Source organism: Diplotaxodon limnothrissa, linkage group LG14 (assembly GCF_057381915.1).
Source record: "Diplotaxodon limnothrissa isolate DT_005_m linkage group LG14, D_limnothrissa_male_GT1.1, whole genome shotgun sequence".
In the NCBI taxonomy this organism is placed as follows: domain Eukaryota; kingdom Metazoa; phylum Chordata; class Actinopteri; order Cichliformes; family Cichlidae; genus Diplotaxodon; species Diplotaxodon limnothrissa.
In genome coordinates this window covers 17819395-17841965 of record NC_140609.1, presented here as the reverse complement: position 1 = coordinate 17841965, position 22571 = coordinate 17819395, and the positions used below count along the sequence as shown (strand labels likewise).

General features: G+C 40.1%; 1 protein-coding gene across 1 annotated transcript in view; it reads left to right on the top strand.

Annotated features, from left to right (window-relative positions):
- The window catches only part of kirrel3b (kirre like nephrin family adhesion molecule 3b), a 181900-nt gene that overhangs the window by 145649 nt on the left and 13680 nt on the right, over positions 1-22571 (top strand). Inside the window, exons 7-11 of the mRNA XM_085370360.1 lie at positions 3851-3956; positions 10760-10908; positions 11066-11193; positions 11668-11794; positions 20805-20905. Of these exons, the coding sequence (XP_085226486.1) occupies positions 3851-3956; positions 10760-10908; positions 11066-11193; positions 11668-11794; positions 20805-20905 (611 nt within the window). The remainder of the gene's footprint in view (positions 1-3850; positions 3957-10759; positions 10909-11065; positions 11194-11667; positions 11795-20804; positions 20906-22571) is intronic.

Sequence of the window (22571 nt, the reverse complement as noted above, 5' to 3'; positions counted from 1 at the left end):
ATGTAAAATCCTCATGACATTACCACTTGCTGAGAGAAAGTGGGGGGATTTTTTAAGGGAGGGTCAGTTCAATCATTTGAAAAGAACATTAATTTGTAGCCGGGGAGACAGTAATGAGCATTTGTGTCCTTAGAAGTCTCTTGGCGGCCAGAAAGCGGTTGGCATAGTTAAAAAGGACAGTTCAGGAATATTTTTAGTGAAAACGGTTTCTGAATTAGCTTCTACATTACTGTGTCTATCAGCATAGACACATCCGTCAGATCTCTCTTGCTTTCTTTTTATGTATGCCTCTCTCTGTACTCTTGCACATTCTTGCTGAATTTTATTACCATCTCCACCACTGCCACGTCTGTCATTTTACCCCTGAGGTCCCCTCTGCCCACAGTTAAGTCCACGCAATTAACAGCTTGCAACGTTAAGAAAAAAAATGTACTGGGCAGCTAACACTATTGCTCGAGGCATGGATGGCTTTCCTGTTTTATTAGGACATACACCCATGTGCACTTTCATATGCACACAAAACCCCTTGAATGTCTGCCTTCGCTCACAAACACGTGGATGCACACAGTTCGCCGCTCGGTGCCTGGTTGACTGTGGCCTTCGGTTGTTCCATCCGCAGTATTGTTGTTTTCTCTATTGGCCCAGGGAGAGCTGGCACAGGTGGAGCTCGTGGATTTGAAGAGCTCATGGTAGAGTAGTTGGTGGGAGGTGGTTGGAGGTGGGGTAGGGGTGGGAGGGGGGGAGGACTGTTCTGGAGGGAAATGAATCTGCTGATGGGGAATATGGTGTGCGAGTAGGAAGGAATATGACACCTGGACCACCCCCCTCTCTGGGTTTTTGTGGCAGCTGAGCCAGCCTAGAGCATCTGCACAGCCACAGGGTAAAAAGCAGTTTTCCTGCACTTCATACCCACACACACACACACACACACACACACACACACACACACACACACACACACACACACACAGTCGTACAGAATCACACTTCATAACTATACACAAAGTTGTTTGGCTTCATTTCAGTGGCGTTTGGGTGTTTCTTTAATTCTATGTGGAATCTCTTTGCCGACCACACTGCTCTTCATCCACATCCAAACACAGTTCCTGCTTCTTTTTTTTTTACTGAACATAGAGCAGCTATACCTTTGAAACAGATGGCTACACCAGCAACAAACTCAGATCCAGCGCTTTCCCCTGGTGGCTGCTGCCTTACCAGTATTCCACTAGTATCCCAGAAAAAAGTGCTTCCACATAACACCATGTCTTAGATTACATTTGGTTTTACTAACTTACAGTCAAGGGATAAAAATAGTTGTAATTCAAAACACTTTGTTCACCTGATTTTCCAATAATAATACTAATACACTTGAACAACTACTGGTTATTTATATATTAAATGATAATTTTCTCAACACTGAACAAAATGTGCCCAGCATAATTACAGAAACCCTGCTGAATGAATCTCCGTCTGTGAAACGGTGAGGTAAATAGCTGCTTGTTTCACACGGGACGGGTTTGATATGGAAATGAATGCACATCTTCAAAAAGAATCCCACCTTTGTCAATTAGGACAAATTAAGTTGTTTATTAATTTTGCATAATGTGAATATTTTTAATTGTAACACCCGTTTTAATTGTACCTTATAACATTATTTTAATTGCAGCGTATTGCACTGTGGACTATTCACTGTGTGCAAATTGCCGTTAGCCGAAACTCATTATCAAGTCAAGTTTTCCTTTGATTTGCTCCTTAGAAATAATATTTGAGAATAAAAATAGCATGTTATCCTCCACACCTGTGAAGCACACTACAGCGTTACTTAACAACAGCGCCCAGTCTTCTCATGAGCGGTATGAATATTTCTGAATATTATGTCTTTGGGGACAACACCAACCCCAGCATTAACCCTGCTAATTCTGCACAATGAGAATATGTCATTTGTGTTTTTAACACACTCTTCTGCAAGTCTTGGCAGCGAGGTAATTAAAAATCATTCTATTTGACACACATCAAAGTCTATTTACTTTTTTCCCTAAAAATACAGGGTTAGGGTAAAGTTGGGGTTAGTGTTAGCACTTGTGATGAACTACACCTCACAGGGTTACAATATGGCTTGAAAAACTTAGGAGAACAAACTATGCTAACTTGTCACAACTGCTCTAACTACCACTGTAATCTATTTTAAGACCACCAGATTTAAATGACTTTTACCTGTAGTTTTTATTTTGAAGCATTTTACTTATGGTTAGCATTGTCAACACCCTAACCATAAGTACAGTCTGATTTAAGTTATGGTTAGCGGTGGGGTAGTGAGAGAAGGGTAGGGTTAGGGTAGCAGTTTGCTCATTGACCAAGAGTTTTACAGCAAACATAACCCCGACAAACAGGCTCTGGTGTCCTAAGTTATGTCGTAACATATTTGCTACGAGGTCGTTTTTTTCAGTCAGTGGTATTCTGCACTCGTATTTGTAGTCACTGCACTCGCTCGCCTGGAATTAGGGGAAACTTCCAGTGATTATTTCACCCAGAGATTGTCGTTCATTTTCCATTGGTTTGGGGTTCCCACATTGATGAGAATCACTTCCTCTTTGTATGCAGCTTAAGTAGCTAGCAGCTGTGGCTAATAATAAAATATTAATGTTGACATGGGAGCTAAGCAGCAAGCAGCGCTGGCCCTGACTGTCTGAATGTTAATAATCTAAAATTCAAAATCTAAAATCTAAAAAAGGTTCAGTTTCTGGTAAAGTCCCAGAGTGACGCAAAGAAAAGTCTACCAGCAACTAGACAGAAACAGTGGCAGCCAACCTTACAAGCCACATCTGTTTAACAACAAAAATATGTCGCCAAGCATAGAACTACCTCAAACTGCTGTATTTCTTTTTATACAACAGTATATGTAATACTCACACATACATGTATATGTTTTACCATGTTTATTTCATTTTATAAATGTTTTACAGTATATCATACCGCTTGAAAACACTGTTGTCACTGATGTTATTGTACTTTATTTTTAAGTATTTAAGTATTTTTGAATTTTTTTTTAATTGTAGTATCAAACACCGTGTCAGGTGTTTTTTTTTTTGTTTTTTTGGGGGGGTGGGGGGGGGGTTGTTGGGGTTTTTTTTGTTGTTGGGGGCATCAGTTTGAGTTTGAAATTCTAGCATTTTGTCAACCCTGCACAGCTAAATCAGTTTTTGGGCAAATCTGGGTCCTTCTAAATAAAATTAATTAGTCCTTGTTGTCATGAACCCGACTGCACAGCCAGGACAAAAAGGCAGATGCCCACAGAAGCCAATTAAAAGCTTGTTTGTTTTAAATTAATGAAACAAAGAACAGTCTTAAACTAACTATGGTGTGTGTGGCCAGTGTGATGAGTGGTGTAAGTGAGCGCCTGAGTGATGAAATGGTGTATGCAGTGTTGCATGCTAGTGCAAGAAAGCAAACCATAATCCAAAACGGTGCCTTGGGGAGCCACATAGCAGCTACGCTCTAAGGATATCTGCAGAGCACCGGTCCAGTGAGACCAGGTATTGCCAGCCTTGATGATTGGAAAACAAGCCACACCCCCTCTCCAGCACCTGCCACACCAACAAGCTTAAAGGAAAGCAGGGTGGAGCGGGTCGTCTTGTATTTTGAGGCTGCATGTTTCCCCCCACTATTTATAAGGGTATTTTGTCTCCTTTGCAAAATTAGACATAATTTTCACTTTTCTTGCTGAGTCTTTTTCAGCCACAAACAGTGTTGACAACAAAGTGTTTGTCTCAGGTTTACAGTTCACTGCAGCATGTTTGAGGAGGCTGCCAGTTCGGTAATTGGTTGTCTTTGTGTCTCTATGTTTTTATAGATCTCCCACTTGTAAATCTCTCGGTGGAGCCTCAGCCTGTTCTGGAGGGCAACCTCGTAAAATTCCACTGCTCCGCAAAGGCCAACCCTCCTGTCACACACTACAGGTGAGATCATTAAAGAGTATGAAAACAAGTCATGAATGCTCAAACCATGATAATATAGTGTACAAGAACAACGCACCACGGTAAACTTTAAATGACGTCTTTTCTAATTGATGTTGCCAGCGGATGATACATTTTCACACAGAGTCAGAATTAACGCTTCATTATTGATCACATTCATCATTGTCAGCCAGCTCCTTATGATGTCATGACACCATTATATATGCCCACACTTTAAAATGAAGAGACGAAAAGGAACGTTTCGCCAAAAGATACACCTTAGAAACCTTCATGTTTTACTGAGCTGCAATAAACCAGTGCAGGGCTTTGTTGTAGAGCTGTTCACCTCCCTTGAACTTGAAATGTCCCGTAGTGTTTTCGTGCAGGGCTCGTACATAATTTTTATTTTCGTTGTATTTTTAAATGAGTCACATGTTTGAAAGATTGGATATTATTATCGCGCTTGGATTCAGTGTTTTATTGTGAGGGTCACAGCAAGATGTGTCACAAGATGTAGCAATTTTACTGACTCACTCGGTTAAATCATCACATTAGAACAGAATAAAGAGCGAAGTTAACAGATCAGAATGAGCAAACTCTTCATCACGAGGCAGACATTAGTCTAATTAAAAAAGAAACGCAAGTTCTTGTAGACAGATCCCAGCTTATCTTATGTTGTCACCACTGTGAAGCATTGTGACGGGTGCTTCTGAGTGGTGCGGGGCAGAGACATATTTGTGTATTTGGATGCCTTTAAAAGGGACAAAGACTGCAGATTGGGGAAATCTGTGTGTCTGTGCAAGAATGCAAAGGTTCTTCAGCAGCCCGGTGCAGCAAAAGGGACAGATTAGGGTGCCACTGAAAACCACTTGAATGGCTTGAAGACTGATAACATCGCCGGGGCCCGTATATGCTTTCTTTCATCTTCGGGAAGTTTCCTGACAGTTTTCAGAACATGTTTTCAGTTTCAGCTGTTATGTCAAGGTTGTTGACAAAAATCCCTTTCAGTTCATTTTATCTAAAGTACCAAGAGCCAAAAAATGCCCAAAATGTCATGGGATTTCACCGTTTTTGAAGCCGCTGTTCAAATAAGAAGCGTTTGGAGGTTTTTATTTTCCCCTCCCGTTTTTTTTTATTGTACTGCAACTATACAAGCTTAGAAGGCTGTATACTGTGTGTTTACTTCAAATCTGTTCTGTGTATTTGTCAGACATACACATCTCGTGCTTCAGCTAAACAAACAAATCTTTTCTTTTTTCTGTTTTTTAAGTAGACTGCCAGACAGAGTATTGATAAAATATCATCAAGCCGCTAGATTACATTAGAGTGCATTAAAATAATGGTAAAGTTCATTCAAGTATCTATTTTAACCGATATGTTGGTGGACACACAACCACTCAACTAACCTGGCAGGTTTAATATCAAAGTAAAAACAGAAACAATTAATTTCTAATGCACTGCTTTTCCTCAGCAGTTGCCCTCTTTGTCTGTTAAATCTTGGCTCGTTCTCAGTTGTACATGTTAGCCTGTGTTTATTTTTTTTTTCTTACATCAGTAATTGTAATGGCACAAGGAAGTGGACATTAATTATTCTCATAAAGCCTTCGCACAGCCTTCCAGAAGTGTAATACTGAAGTGATTTGTCAAGAGATGGTTTTCTGTGTGGGAGGTTTTTAAAACCCGGCAAAAAATAAATGGAGTGAAATCGATAGCAAAGGGAATTGGCTGGCTCAGAATCTTGTAATGGTACTGGGAAATGAAATGGATGTACAACATACTCACAGGTGGCAAAACAGAGATGTTGCCTTTTGATGGATCCTGCCCTTTTGAAAAAGAAAAGGGGAAGAAAGGCAGTGATATTGTGGAAAACAAGGTTTGTATTTGATTGTGTAGGTGCACAGCAGAGACAGAACGTCTATCTTACCTGCAAAAGGGATTTCACCTCTATTGTTATAAGACTGGATCAATGCGAGAGCCAGACTTCTCCCCGGGGTATCGAGAGCTAAAATTCAATGGCAGTTGAGATAACTTTTTCTTCTAGTTTGACAAACTAAAAAAGGAAAAATGGTTCGGAAGCTATGCTTAAAGCTTGAGAGAAAAGAGACTAAAAGTGCCATATCCCCTCTTTTAAATCTTATTATTTCTTTTCCTTTCTCTCTCCTCGCCCCACTGTTATTGGCACAATCCACAGTGGGATTTAGAAACCATAATCAGACTAATAATTGCCATTATTTAAAATTTTACTCTTTTTGACAGTTACACAGTTTCATAGTCCCTCATTCAGATTTATCTGCAATTTGTACAAGCACTTTAGGACTTCCATGGACCGTTGCCGTTCAGGTCACGGTAGACTGAGAAAATTTGGGAATCATATCGCTTTCCTGATAGGCTTTGACTAGGGAGAGACCCTCACAAATTTCCCCTCTAGAGAACAATATCACAGAGGAGAGCAGGAAGCTGGTCAAGCAGTGTGGGGCCATTATTCAGTACTAATACACTCTGTCTACCCCAGATCAGATATAGTACAAGGACACAAGAGTTCTTAGACGGATGGTTTCTTTTCCATTCCCGGGAGTGCCATCCATTCCCAGTGTGCACTGCACCACTTTGCCATCCTCCAGTTCAATAGACTCCTGAGACACAGACCCAAGATAGTGGGGGCACTAGTCAAAGGAATGGTGCCTTCTGCTGTTCATAACCTCTCGTGCTTAAACATAGCAACGGTAATAAGACATATTTCCATACCTGAAATGCATGAACTTGTGCCAGATCACAGTTCAAGAGCAAAGAGGAAAGAAGGAGACTGTTGGAAGTGAAGATAAATGCAATGCTCAAAAGAGTGAAATAAGAGTAACTGGCATGTGTTTCCGCTGGCAGTCAGGGAATCAATATACTCCAGGAGGGGAAGACGAGTGGGTTGGAACATCTTCATTACTGTTTATAATGGTTGGGAGAGATAACTGGCAAACATCAGAATCACGCAGCTAGCACACAAGGTTTTCTCGGATCCAAACAAGAAGCCACCAGAGAGAAGAGAAAGAATAACAAACAAAGCAAATCAGGTCCCTCATCTGCCGATACAGCATAGCTGTGCACAGAGCAACTGCAAAACCCATTCCTTTGCATGACACTGTAACAAATAACATCCCAGTCCTCCCAACACTTAAGCGCTGTTGTTGTTGCTACTGCTGGATGGATTGCTTGCATGGCTTACGCTGCTGTGACCATACCCAAAATCAATACAAGCTTGGGACATGGCTAATTTTTACATTCATCATAATCCTCATTGAAATAAGAGAAAAGAAAAAATGTTATGTACAAAAATGCCAAAAAGAATTGTCTCTGTAATTCAGAGCATATTTGCAAACGCACCATCGTGCACCATTTCTGCAAATATACAAGTCAAGGTGAGGGAAGTAAAAAAGCTCAGACTAAACTAAACTGTTTTAATAGCCCCCACCTAAAGCTTGGCATAAATCTAAATGAGTAAACTGCTAGACAAATAAAGATTGTGTGGGAAAAAAAGTCCCTGACTGCACCTTGGAAAGGTTGGTTGGTCTAAAATATTCCTAACTTTTTTGAGGTTATCCTAAACTTTTAAGGACCCACAAAACACTTTTATTATTTGTCAAATCGATATCTGTAGAACCTGCTTCGGTTTCTCCGTAGATCAAAAAATAGCTCTATAATTTATGTCCATGTCAAAATGGCTCTACGCTATTACTAAACCTGCATATTTATTTTACGTTCTTCTGAGAGTAGTCATCACTTTCAATATGCATGGAAGGCAGAATAGAACGGCGCTGTGCCGTGCTTAACCATGCTGATAATAACTGTAGGGCCTGATTTACTGTGAGTCTCAATGCTGATGGCACAGATACCTGCCTAATTTAATTGTTATTGTTTTATTGCCTTAATCACATTCAGCAAATACACCCCCCTCCCCCAACTCCACGTCACTTTCACCCTCAGCTTCCATTAACGGCAGACCTTTTATCTGTATAACACTATTAACTTACACACCCATGAACATTACAAACACACGCACACATTGTACAAACCTGCGCGTTCACACGTAGACACATGCCCATGCACAGAGACACTCAGGCACACAGGATTCACACCCTTTGTCTGAATCAAATCCCTGACTAGAACACAGCAGTGTAAAGTGAGTCAGCTACTGAGTAAGCTCGCACTGGCCCTTCTAACCTCCCAAAGGGAATGCAGGTGTTTGTGTTAGCCTGCTCCAGCTATGTTTAGACATGAGCCTTGGACAAGGCCCAGCACACCAACAGAGCTTCCATGCTCCCCGCGGACGACGGCGTTCTGTCTCTGCTCCCTCTAACACTGTCAAAGGCTCCCAAACCTGGCAGCCGCAGCCTCCACTCGGGAGCAGCCGGCTGCCTGAACATCTGTGCTTACCCCATTACGACTCCTACAGTATGCCCTGGTAAAGTGAAACGGTGGCATAGTGTTATGTAAATGCAGATGTCATAGCATCACTGTTTGTGTTGTTTTTGCTCTTTATCTTCAGTCATGAACCATCTACTGAGTCACTTTACTTGTTTCAAAGCTTTCGGATCAAATAATCTTCGTGGTTTATAACTTGTGAAATTTACTTAAACTGTTGCACTTTATCCTCTTATGCTCTTTTTTGCTCTTGAATTTCATGCTTTCTTCTGAATTTCAAGAACACATTAAAGAAAATTAGTTTTATTAATTTATTTAATGACCTCAACCCTTGAAAATTTGGCGACTATGTTGAAAAGCAGGGTGTGTGCCAAATAACCAACTAAGTTAAATGAACTCGACCAATTCTGCCAAGAGGGGCGATGAAATATCCAGCCAGAATTATGCCAGAAGCTTGCTGATGGCTACTAAAAGCTTCTGGTCGAGGTGCAACTTGCTAACGGACATTAACCAAGGGTCAAACCATACTTTTTACCCTGTGTGGATTAGAGAAAATAAATCATTTAATAAATGAAATAAATAATGCACCCAATCCTAGCTTTGAAAATCTTTAAAGGTATATGCTGTTAATATTATTATTACAACCTGATAAGAGAAAAGTTTAAAGCAATCATTAAAAGGCCAAAGTTACCATGAAATTCATCCACATGATGAGTGTACGCAAACTGTTTTTAGAAAGCCTGGCTTACCGCCTTAGTTACTTATTTCTTTCTGCTGTTTAAAATGAAGTTCTATGGGGATTTACTCAATCGTGGAGCAAACATCAAGTGGCCAGCCACTTGACCCACTTTAGTTTCATTTTTCTTCAGTGCTGGAAGTTGCTGCTTGGTTTTGTCAGTAGCTGCTTCCAAGAGCAAGAGTAAACTGGGAACCGTTTGCCAGTCTAATTCCTGTACTTCATCCTCCTTCATCGTGCTCTTTGTTCAGTAATCAGTGTCATCATCGACATCATCATTGTCATCATCCTAATCATCATTATTATTGTCTTCATCCTGATTACCAGAACATCGCAAGTGTAATTAATAACGTCTTCGCCATCAACATCTGTATCATCCAAGTCATCTAAACAGCAGCTGAAAAAATAATAATCATATTCAGAATGATGGGAACATCAGCAGTCATCATCATTAACATAATGGTTTTCACATTATTTTTATCTGGAAATGTATAGAATCTACATCCTAAGTATCATTGTGGGTAATGCTCTGCTACTCGAATGATTGGACTTTGCAGATTTACAGCCATACTGTGTTATATTCCGTTTGTGTGTTGTAATCCTCCCACGAGCTGACCAGTTCGCAAACATCAATACTACTTGATTAGACAGGCCTAAAACACCTGTCTGCCCTAATTTCATTATTTTTGGAAGCGCAGGTGTTGCAGTGCTCACAGCTGTATTGTTGTCACACAAAAACACGGCTCGGAAAAGATCTACTGCCTAAAATAAGCGAGCATGGGAAAGAAAAAAAAATCCCATGAAGCCCAATTAGAATTCTGCTTCAATTCACTTACTGATTGAATGAGGTAATCTGTTCTCATTTAAATGATTTTTAGTCAAGCATGGGGCCAGCTTAGCCATGGAAAACAAATGAGTTCCCTATCCCATGAAAACTCTTCTCGGTACTGGCAGGAATATAAAATGGAGACAAGCACTGGCGCCGCTGTCATTGTTTTCATTTGCCACATCAGCATGCAGCCACATATTTACTGTGGAAGATATCAGCGTGCATGATGCATTGCATGCCCCACAGCACTGTCTAAATTTTTCCAGAGCGATCCGGCACATCCACATGCGCCTTTGCTTCATTTTTATAAATGGACCTTGTCTGTCGCGGCAGCAGTGAGCCATCCGCGCCACGCCGAGTGAGACGCCACTGCCCGTGACATCATAAAAGTCTCACCTGAACATGTCGGGGGAGGGGGGTCTGTGTCATCGTCACACCGGCTATCATTCACAAACACAAACAGATGCTTTTTAATGTGATCCCATGCCAATTTATTAACGTCAGCTGTTGTGTTTAATACAGTACGTGTCAAGCAATGTCTTCAAAGGTGGAGGAGCTAACCATTTGTCATTCTGTAGTGCTCTGGCACTCTCTGTCTGGCGTAATGAGGAACGTGCTGTCTGCTCCGAGTTGCCAGGGAGCTTGTCACTGCATGGAGGGCTGCCACAAAAATATGCTGAAGCCAGCACAGAAAACCAGCCCCAGAATGATGATTTATTTACACAAAAGGAACACCACCGACACAAGAAGGTGTGAGAAACCTGTCTTAATGTGTTTTCTCCTTTTCCTTAATTTTCCTCACACCCGTCCCGACATCTATCCTAACACCAGGTGGGCCAAAGGGGGAAGTATAATTAAGGAGGTCTCCGGGGACACATACGAGGTCATCGTGGATCACTCCTTCTTTACGGAGCCTGTGTCATGCGAGGTTACCAACCCTCTCGGCAGCACCAACATCAGTCGCAATGTTGATGTCTACTGTGAGTTTCTCCTTCAGTAATCCTACATGCATTCCTTTAATGCCAGCAGCGGAATAATGCATTGCTGCGTTACATGTTGTGACACTGAGCTCAAAGAACTCGGGTCTTTATTTATGGATCTATGGATGTTTTTCTTGTTTTGTTTTTTTCCCAATAGTTGGCCCTCGCATGGCTGCAGAGCCTCAGTCCTTGCAGGTTGACCTTGGATCTGATGCTGTGTTCAACTGTGCCTGGACAGGAAATCCCTCTCTTACCATCGTGTGGATGAAAAGAGGCTCTGGGGTGGTGAGTATTTCAGTTTGCATTGATAAAGGCTAACTTAAACCTTATATAATCACATAATACAGCCGAGAGCAAACTTTTTTGTAATTATTCCTGAACTTGTTTCTGCAAAGTACTTTGGGTTATTTTTTTCTATCATAGCTCAGTGGTTTGTAAAGTTCCATTAGACCTAATTTTTTTTGTCCCAGCCTCCTGGTGACCTGCTCTCAAGTGAGATCCATTGATTTGATCCTCAAATTCAGTCTCATTCCACCTTTTCTTTTGTCAACATTAAAGGCCAAAGCTTTACTCGCCTGAGCTCAGACCCTAAATTGGATTTTAATAATTGAGAAGAGGTGACCTTTAAGGTATTAAATGGTTCATGTGCTGCCTTGTTTTTTTTTTTTTTCTTCTGTTAGCGCTGCTTTGCTGCCATCACAAATGCAAAGGTGACTTTGGAGTCGCTACATTTGATGATCTTTGACTTCTTTGCCGCAGGTTCTTAGCAACGAGAACCTCCTGACACTGAAATCCGTGAGACAGGAGGACGCTGGGAAATACGTTTGCCGTGCCGTCGTGCCACGTGTTGGAGCAGGGGAGAAGGAGGTTTCTCTTACCGTCAATGGTAAGCTGCAATATTTGCATGTCTTACACAAAAACGGGTATTGATACACCTCCACGAAGCTGTGAAGTGCATGCAAATAGAAGTGTGAGTGTTCAGGTCTGAGGTCAATGGCAGCAGGAAGACAGCAACTTGTCACAAGATTCTGTATCCAGCTTCCTTTGTAGTTTATATAAATCTTCCTCTGTGCAGCTTCCAACAGAATATATAACTGCATTTCTCTTCTCGAGTCTTTTTCATTGAATGTATCTGTTTCTTAGAGACAGCTAATTTTATCAGGCAAGCATAGTAACAAAACACAAACCAGCATACACGGCAAAGGAGCGTTCCATAAAATGATGCTCATGCAAATGAATTTTGCTAACAAAGGTAACGTGATAAAAACCCAGTTCATTTCGTTAGCTATCATTACTGTGGCAGCTGATGAAACAGGAAAAAAAAAAAAAACAGACTTTGTGTTTTCACGATCTGGCGCACGTTTCATAAACAGGTGAAATGTACTTAAATGCTAATTATATTCTGCGTGAGTCACAGGGAAGCTGTGTTTTCTGAGGCACTGACTGACTAATGAATACCAGCCTTGGTGGGAGACCTGGCAACTCTCAAACAAATGACTTCATTACCAGTGCTTGATATTCATGGCGCATGCTTCGGTGTGGCAGAGGTTCTTAGTTGTGGGATTTACATGTTTCTTATTTTCCCTCTTGTCCATCTGAAAGAAACCTGTGCAAAACCAAAGGGGGAAAAAAGAAACAAGAAAAAACCCCAAACAAAACAATCCAGCTTTACAATGCCGGGAACGAGATGATGTTGAGTTAATTCTCACAGTGTGTCAATGCACATTTTGAAAGCTAACAAAAGAGTTTGCCTGTAAGCAACACTGGTGCTCATTTGGGGATAAAGATACATCAAGTAGCAAACAGTGTGTTTTAAGATTTTCTTTTCAAAATCCAGACGCTAGTTTTGCATATCAGAAAGAATGGGATACCAGTATTCCCTCCAGCACAAGATCAGAACCATGACTTTCTATGAACTGCAATGAACCCCCCTCATTTTCAGCCAGGAATTCAGCTGGAATCAAGGCAGAGAAGAGGAAAATTCATGTGTAATTATTTTCTCTCCCATCCTTTTGAACATATACTGGCATCTTTTCTGCAGCCTTAATATGTAAACAGAATCCACCATATCCAGTGTGCTGGCGTATCTTGATGCATCTCGTTTCTGCTCATGCATCTGTGGAGATTGTGTTCTTTGTGAAAATGCTGCCACGAGAGAAAGAAGACGGATTGTTTTAATAAAGATTACAACACAACTCAGAGCACACTGGGAAACATGGAACAAAGCTGAAATAGCATGTTTATTCAGTGCCTGCAGACTTAATTCAAGTAAGTTTCCAATGTCTTCTAGTCTTTTATTTGTTCATATTCTTCATCTCTCTTCCTCTCTCTCACACTCTCTCTCTTGTTTTTTTTTGTTGTTGTTGTTTTTCTTACCCACCACCTCTTTGCCCGAATTGTTATTTGACATTCAAAGCCTCCTTCCTTTTTACCCTTCTGAATAATTGAAATTCATCTCTTTTTCAAAACCACACGAGAAATCCCGAGTCATTTCTTACCCAGACCTTGAGGCGAATCAGATTGTCAAACTCGCGAAAGCGCAAACACTGTGGTTGAAGAGGTGGCGTGTGCCAAGTTGTCTCCCGAGGTTCCTTGATTGTCCCACGACAACGACTCGACTGCTGATACATAAGGTCTCCTTCCCTCTTATCATCCTGCCATCGAACAGCAATGAAAGCGCACGGCCGGTTCTCACGATGAATAAACGAACGAATTAGCACTATTTTTGTACAACTTTTTTTTCTGTTTGTTTAGTTTGTTTGTCTTGCACAGACGGCCACAATATATATATACAAATAAACCCCCCAAAAAAGGAGCAATGCTGTGAATGTTTACAGTATTCATGATGCGACAGTGTCTGCTGCACATTCGAATGTTTCTCTGCAGTTTGTTTTCCCTGCAGTTATCTCCTGATTCCTTAACGGCATCGTTTAAATTACATGTGTTTATAATTTGTCATTCCCTCTGTCTCTCCCTCTGTCGCTTTGTGTCACCGGCTCCCACTGTGGCATACCACATAGACATGAGGATTTTGCTTTCCCTGGGGAAGAATGTAATTTAATTATAATCAAACAGCTAGCAGGGGAGGCAGTTTCTGTTTAAGTCACTAATGGATACATATTGCTTACTCTAGACAAACGTTTTTAGAATACATAAGTCCTCAGCTTTTCATACATGGTCGTCAGGTAGATGGGAATACGAGGAAGAGTAGAAGACACGTCCATGTGTGTAGTTACAGTATTTGCATGATATTTTTGACCATTCTGCAGAAACTGGAAGGAGGTGACTTATCTGACATGCTTGAAAGGATTTAGCTTAACTTTTAAGTGCTATATACTCAGGCAGTACATATTAATTAATATATATCCACGTATATGTGTGGTCTGTGTTTGTGTTTGTGGGCATGTGTGCGCCTTTGGGCTATTAATATGTATAACAACACACATACAGTACTTGGGCAGCCCAGGGAGAGAAAACCCATTACCACAGTGAGGGAGAGAGAGAGGGACGGAGAATCCCTCAATATCCCACAGAGCAATGGGTTGTTATAGATCTTTTTTTTCTGCCGTTTCTCTTCCTAGACAGTCTTTATGTGCCAAGTTAATTAGCATTCCTACCTTCTTTAAACTAGCTGTGACACCACATAAGAAAGAAAAGTGCAAGTTAACGAAGAGGAAAACATTTAAGATGCGGCATATTTTATCTGACCGGCTACATTTAAGCTTGGCGAGATATGATCTGCAAGTCTTCCTGCAAGACTTTGAACTCATTTTTTTCCCATTATGTGTACCCCTGATGTGCACTCACTCTGCTCAGCTCAGACATTATTTTTCATATGTAGGGGGAAAAAAACTTTTATACCCTCACTGTGAGGTTTACTGTACAAGCAGGAATGTTCATTCAAAAGTTCAAGCTAGTTCTTGCGGGCTTTTATGATTTTTAGAGCATAACAGTTTTGAAGTCACTAGCTCAAATGTGTCAATTATGTGCAGGGAGGGGACAATTGTTAAGACATCTTGCTCTGAAGATTCAGTAAAGTGAGAAGCAAGGATAGGAGTAGAGTAACAAATGGAAGGAAGTGTGGTTATATTGTGTGGTTATTGACTGCTTGTGGCCATCTTGCAATGCTTTTAGTAACTATGTGACCTGTTTTAGAATATAATGTGCAGCAATATCTATTTTCTATAGTAGTTAACTTTTTATATGGAGAGCACTAATTTGGTCAGGTCTTCTGCTGGTCACTAGGATCAGTTTGTTGTTTCTGGTACTGAGTAAAAAACTGGGACACTTATCTGCGTTATCCTACTTGTATTGCAAAAACATAGCTTAGCTTGCATGTTTGCATGGGTTTCCTCCATTTCTATGGTCTCTTTTCAGAGTCCAAACACATGCGTGTGTGTAATTAGTGTTGATTCATGTGAGTGGGAATGGTTGTATGTGTCTCTGTGTCAGTATTGTGACAAACTTGTGACCTTTTCAAGGTACAGTACTGTCTAAAAGTCTTGACCGACCCCTCAAGATTCCTCAAGACCCCGCGTGCAAATGACTGCCAATAGAACCTACAGTCCAAAAACTGAGTTTGTACAATGCCAGTAATCTTGAAAGTCAATTTTTGGTATCTTTATTCTTCAGCGCAGCCTGAACTCTCTTAGGAAAGCTTTCTTGTCATTTCTTAAGTAATCTTTAGGAATAGTTCTCCAGGCTCCTTAATGGACATTCAAGGCTCTTCTGCTGCCTTTTCTTATGTTCTCTGTCAAAATAATCCCTCTCTGCTTTAATAACGTTGAGGTCCGGACTTTGGGGAGGCCAATCCACAACTGAGAGTGTTTTAATGAATTGGCAGTTTGTTTGTCATTCTAAAAATGAAGAATAAAATCAATTTTAACAAGATCCCCAATTTCACTGTTTGACATGCAGCCCCATACCCTGACAGAGGCTCAGCTGTGTTTAACAGATTCGTGTAGAGACCTTTCTTTCGATGTCTTCTGTACATATTGTTGATGATTCGAACCAAAAGTTCATCAAACCATAAAACATGCTGTCACTTGTGTAATTTGGCTTACTTCAGCCTTTTCTCCCCGTTTCATTTCCTTAAGAATGGCTTCTTGACAGCCACTGAGACCATTTTTGATGAGGCTTCAGTGAACAGTTGATGGATTAAATGAAGGAGCAGGTGCATTTCCCAGGTTCTGTGGCAGGTCTTTGCTTTATTTTCTTTCCTATTTCTTAAGGATACGTCTTTCAGATACTGTTCATCTGCTTTTTAGACTTGCCACTTCTTCTGTTGTTCTCTACTTTTCTGGTTTTCACAGCTCTTTTTAAGGACACCTTGCATTCAGTACAGAAACATACAAAATGTGGAGCTATACCAGGCTTTCAGCTGGAGCACAATAATCTTGTTGGTCCAAAAATACTATTTTATCTTTGGCATTTTTAATGGATTTAATTAAAGAAATGAGAACATATGATGTGTATTTGCAACCGGCTCTTAATAACAGTTTACCTAAAGATACCATTTAAAATCGGTTCTTGGCTAAGTTATCTGTTATGTGAACCACATAACTGGTTCATCCCTTGAGTTAGGTACATTTAGGTACATTTCTTATGCTTGAATGATTCAATTTGATGATGACGATAGGTGGCTTCATCATCAAACAAAATAACATTGCTCTTAAAATGGTCAGGTACAAGGACTGGACTGAAAATGAGTGAAAAAGCAGCCAGTGTAGAAGGAAGAGAAAAACTTGTTCACCACCTCTGTGAATCTTCCCTGTAGTCTTTCTCTTGTCCTTCTTCTTCTCAGCTCCATAGGATGGGTGGATGGAAAGTGGAACTTGCATAGGCAAGTTGAAAGTTGAATTTTAATTCACATTAAAGCTGTTTCAGGTTAAGTGATCATTTGTTCAAATAATGTTATAAACCTATTAAAAACAGCTGCGGTTAGATAAATTAAGCGTCAGAACTCTTTGAAACACTTTTCAATTAAACGATCAGCGCAGTACTCACGTCCTGCTGCAACTCACAGTTTGCTGAAATTGTTAGCAGTGTATGTACTGAAAGTGTGTGTGTGCCCATGTGATAGCTGGAGCTGATGTGGTTGTGCCAGATTATAAACTTATTAGGACGATGACTTTTAAAATTACTTCAACAAAGCCATCGACGGTAACTTTAGGTTAAAACCGTAAAGAAAAACTAGGTCTTTGTCAGCGTCGTGGAGTGCTCGTTTCCTTCACGGTGTGTCCATTCAGTACAAATAAGATGCATCGTCAAACAATCCCATCCTCATTCTTGACGTGTTTTTTCACTCTTCAAAAGTGTTTTCCATAAGAACAGTAAGTGTTACTGTTGACTGATCGTTTCAAGATTGTTGTTTTCATTCAAAATAAATGCTTATGTGCACAAGGCAAGCAAGATGCTCTCGAGTGTAGAATTGTAATCTGTTTTGGGGGTGTTTTTTTAGGCTGAACCAGATTTTTTATGTTGATGTTTAAAGATTCTCTTAGTGCATACTGATTGTAGTTGCAGTTGTCGTTAATGCACTGTTTGTAGCCAGAAAATAAAACAAGCGCCCGTGGCCTGTGGTGGTGATGCTGAGTTATTACTGTAAATGTGTGTTCACAGCAGAGTGTGGAGACAGTATAGATCATGCTGCATGCAGGAATAGAAAGGAGAATATACAGTCTGGTCCCTGTCGTAAAGATGTATTCAAGCAGGGCAGGCTAATGTGGTGAAGCTGTCAGATGATTCAGGCCAGGAAAATTTGTATTTCAGCAGAAGTTACATATGATGGTTACCTCAGCCAATCAGGGATGAAGATGAAATCATTTGTGACCTATCTTTCCTACACTGCACTACACTATGATATAGTGCAGTTGGAGGTGGAACAGCAGAAGGATTATTCTAAGCACAGTCACTCCCAGTAATAACCAGCTTAATAACAATATTTAGTCAATATATAACAATATAGTCACTTTCTCTTCACAACCGTGTCTGATTACTGTCTTCTGTGTTGTCACACTGCAGTGTGTGACGCAGCTCTTACAAGTATGACTTCTTCGCATAATGTCTATAAGAGCTGACTTCGCGACAGCTGGAAAATATAGACAGGCTCCCTCCAGTGGGGAATCATCAGCCATCAGTGACCATATCAGATAGTTTTCCTCTGTTTCACTTGCCCTGCAGCTGTTTGTGCTCTCTTTCATCACAAAAGAAAACAGAGAAATCAGAAGAGCTGCGCTGAGGTAGAGAGGAAATGTCAAGCTGTTGTTCAAAGCGGATGCCTCAGTTTTGGAAGGAAATGGAAGCCCTGGCATTTTGACACCCACACCGACATTGTGTAATCAGATTGCAATGTCCACTCTAGAGTTAACACCTCCTCAAATGAATGAGTGAAACATTGTGCCCAACATTTTGATTACCTCCCCTGCTGCTACCATTGATGTTGTAGTGCCACCCACCTCTCAGCTACTAGCGTGTTTTTGCTCTGATCACATAGTGCAAGCAGCAAACACGTTTTTTTACACACACGCTCTGGCATACACACACACACACACACACACACACACACACACACCCACATACTTTCAGCCCCGGCTGAGCCAGTGAGATAAAGCTATCTAATTATAATTCTCATTTGCAGCTCTGATCCATAGAATAGATTCTCCCCAGTCACTACCACCACCCTTTTGCAGCCTGCAAGCAATTGATCTTGCTGTGCGTTGACAGTTGGAGTCCATGCTAACCACATACTTATTTCCATCTTGTAATAACAGGTTAGTACATATAGATCATGCATATAAACCCCCTTATTATGACTGTGAAACACACATCCCGCATTCATACTATCATTCCATGTTGGCAAAGCAGTGAAAGAAGAGGAGCAGCTCTCAATCCATTTTTCTTAAAGTGTCTGCATCATTCAGCGTGCAGCAGTAGCAGCCTTCCAGCATCCTCCAGTAGCATACCAAGACACCATCTGGCAAAGTCTCATTAAAATGCTAATTCATTTTAATAAGAGACAGGTAATAAACTGCAATTATGTATCGTCAGAGAGATGGCTGAGAGCGGGAGTTTGAGGGAAGTCGGCGGGGATGTGAGTTGTCTCACTAATCAAGAAGCTACCTCACTTGCCACACCCTCAAACTCAAACCCATGTTTTTAACCTTAGCCATCACAAGAGAGTCACAAAACGCTTGATTTTAACAGCTTTTTAAAAGCTTTTTTTTTTTTAAATCAAATATAAAGGACCCGATGGAAGCCTTTACCAGTGCTATTTATGCAGGAGCATCTCTGTAATAACCCAGCTTTTAAAAGCAAGGAAGCAGAGGTGGATGTAAGCAATTATGCAGTTTGTAATGATGTGATCATGTTTATTTTTTGCTGTTTTGTTTTGGGGGGTTTTAAGTGAATTATGTCCACTCTATGAAAAGAAAATTCACTATAAAAATAAATAAAGTACTATAGAGGACTATAAAGTGAAATTAATTCAAAGAATTTCAGGGATGTTGGGAATTTTTTCCCCCAGTAACATGATTAAAGTCAAGGATGATGATTTTAGTGAATGTGATTTTTTTTTTCTCAGACATGCCCCGTTATTTCAGTCAGGTTGGATTTCTGTCTTTTGAAGATATTCAAATTTGAAATATCAGACTGAAGGTGGGAGCAGCTAATTAAGAGGAGAGAAAAGTGTTATCAGCACCTCACATTCAAACAGCATTATGAAGGTTTGAATTTGTGAAAGAAGCTATTACCAGCTGCCATCATACTACTCTTAGTTTACTGTAAAAGAATTTATGTGGAAATTAATGTGTATGGCGTGCTTGAAACAAACATATATTCCCTCCACAGGTTGATTTAGTCTTTAAATATCACACTGTAAGTGTAAAACATAGGCTCGGTACCTTGCCTTTCTACCAATTTTACTCACTGTGAGTTCAGGGGGAAATATCACATGAGTGATGGAATTGGGTTATGTGTGACAGCTTGTCTTCATATTAGTGCTGTCACCTGGTGTGAGCAGCCTCAAGACCAGATGGCAAGCAGACCAGTCGTTTAGGCTGAGCTGCCCTTGTCAGGCAAGATTTTGTAGCCTGACCAAGGTTTAGCATATGCTGGCTTGAAGTCCAGTAGCCCCAGCACTTGTTGAATGAACTTGCCTTGCCTGGGTAGTTTGTAATGCTAATAAAGCCATTCCATTTGATCAGGCTCAATTTGAGAAAATCAGATTATACAGAATGTCAGCTGATGGTTATAAAATTGACTGCAATAATAAGGCCGTAATACAGTTCGATATAATAAAATGTTGGATATTGTTTTACAATATCTTGATCGATACTGTGATTAGTTCAGTTATAGAGGTCATTCTGGGCAACTATAGCGAGCTTTGGCTTTAAATGTTTATTTGATGACTTATTGGTTCAGGGGTCAACTCTGCTGCAAGCACATTGATTGAGGTGAAACACTGTGACAAGGGGTGTTATCTCCCCACAATGGCATTTTCTCTTTCCATCTGTGCAGTCCTGATTACACTCGAAGAACAACGTTTATCTCAGCGGGAGAAATCAAGCCAGCCATAAATCAACAGTTTCTCTATCCAGAATGAAGTCTAAGCTGCCACTTATGCCCTTTGTTCAGTCCTGGTGTGCCCTTGGCTAGATTGTACTAAGGGATGAGGCAAGTTCATATCTCACAGCAATATAATCTTCCTCAGGAGTCCCAAATTACAGAACACTTCAGGTGTTACCGCTTATAATAGGAGACATTTAGAATATAATCTTCCACCAAGAATTCAGTTGAGAGGATTTGTCACATGGCCTGAAACTAAATTTAATTATTCATGTTTCAATTTCTGTGGCTCATCTTCTAACTTTTTTTTTTTAATGGTTGTTCTTTTTCAGGGCCGCCTACTATCTCAAGCACACAGACTCAGCAAGCTTTACATGGAGAGAAAGGACAAATCAAATGTTTCATCCGAAGTACACCTCCGCCGGACCGCATTGTAAGTGCATCCGGACTGTCTAGCTCACATACTTGAGATTCTGAGTATTTTGCCATAAAAGAGGATCCTAAAAATATACTCTTGATCCTACGGTTCTCATTTAATGCACGCATGTGAGCAGTGTTGCGCTGATCATGTTAAGATTTATGGCGCTCGTACAATGTAAACACACTTAATAAGCGCGCTTTGCATGAGTATCCATATTGTGCATGCATGTATGAGCGTGGTTAATTGCCGTACTTTGTCATCTGATGTGTATTTTGTTATACTAATGCTCAACATTAACCAGCAGTGTTATTAATACCGCGTTTATTTCAGGTGGGCCTATTAAAAACTGTGAGATAACTCAATAACGTCACTGTTGATTTAGTTATATTAGTGATTTTGTTTTCATTTAACCAAAAATTCAGTACAGTTTTATTTCATAACCATCAATCAGTTCACGGCTTGCAAGGTAAAGAAGGTAAAATCAGACAACCTCTTATGAGCAAGCAATTGGCGACAGTGGGAAGAAAAAAAACCTTTTTGTCAGGAAGAAACCTCAAATAGAACCAGGCAAGGAGATGTCCATATTGTATACCGTGCAAAACTGCTGGTTTTACACTGTGCAGTCATTCAAACACATTGATTTGAGTCTTTTTAGAATAAAGTCTTGAAGCTTAAACCTCAAAGTTTGAATACTGTGATGGTGGACTTTGACTTTCACACCTGTTTCCCCCATTGTATGTTTCTCAAGGCTCCGAGTTAAAGGTGTTGCTTTTGTTAAAATAGAAATCTCTCTTCCCTACTCTGCATCCAGCATAAATAAATATGCTTTATACTTCAAAATAAACATCTAAATATTACCTCAAAAACCAATACACTCTGTATTAAGACCCCCTGAAAAAATATTGATTATTTTGTATATGTATGTTAAATTTTCATAGAAATAAATGCATTAAATCAACATGAGAACCTCTATAATGATTTTAAATATCATGTCGGAGCTGTTTAAAACTGTTTCTTAATGCCATCGTTTTTTATTGAGAGCATATTGATATATAGGGAATGATATAGGGTGATTCTAAATATCATGTTACTTTGGACCTACGACCTCTTCTTCAAGATCAAATAGGGTCAAACGTACTTAAAATGTCTTTTATCTTTAAAATTATACTTAAAATTCTGCTTCCTTTGTGTGCAATCGCAACATTCAGGAAATGATATATATTGTATATGGGGATTCGAGTATCCCATTATAATTTTCATCCAAATATCATGTCACATTTGACCTCTGACCTCATGTATACATTTAACGCCTGCCTTTCTTTCAAGTTGACCCCAACATATGTTATATCTTCAAAGAAAGTATTGGCGCTACAAACTTCTTGAAAAACAAAGAAAGCAAAATGAATATATAGAAATATACAAAAATATTCCTTGAAAAGAATGAAAAAACCGAGTGAACACTCTCGGAGGAGGTTTGAGTTCTCCGAGTGCTTCTCGCTTAAAAATGTATTTTTCATCAGTTCACATATTATCGGCTCAAAATATGTTTCAATGTGTATTTTATTTTATGTTTTCACGAGGCTACAGTTACAATTAAAATAATCAAGGTCTAAAGAGTAAACTCGACTTAACCACATCTTACATGATGCAGGTTTTGCATTTCTATCCACAGAACAGA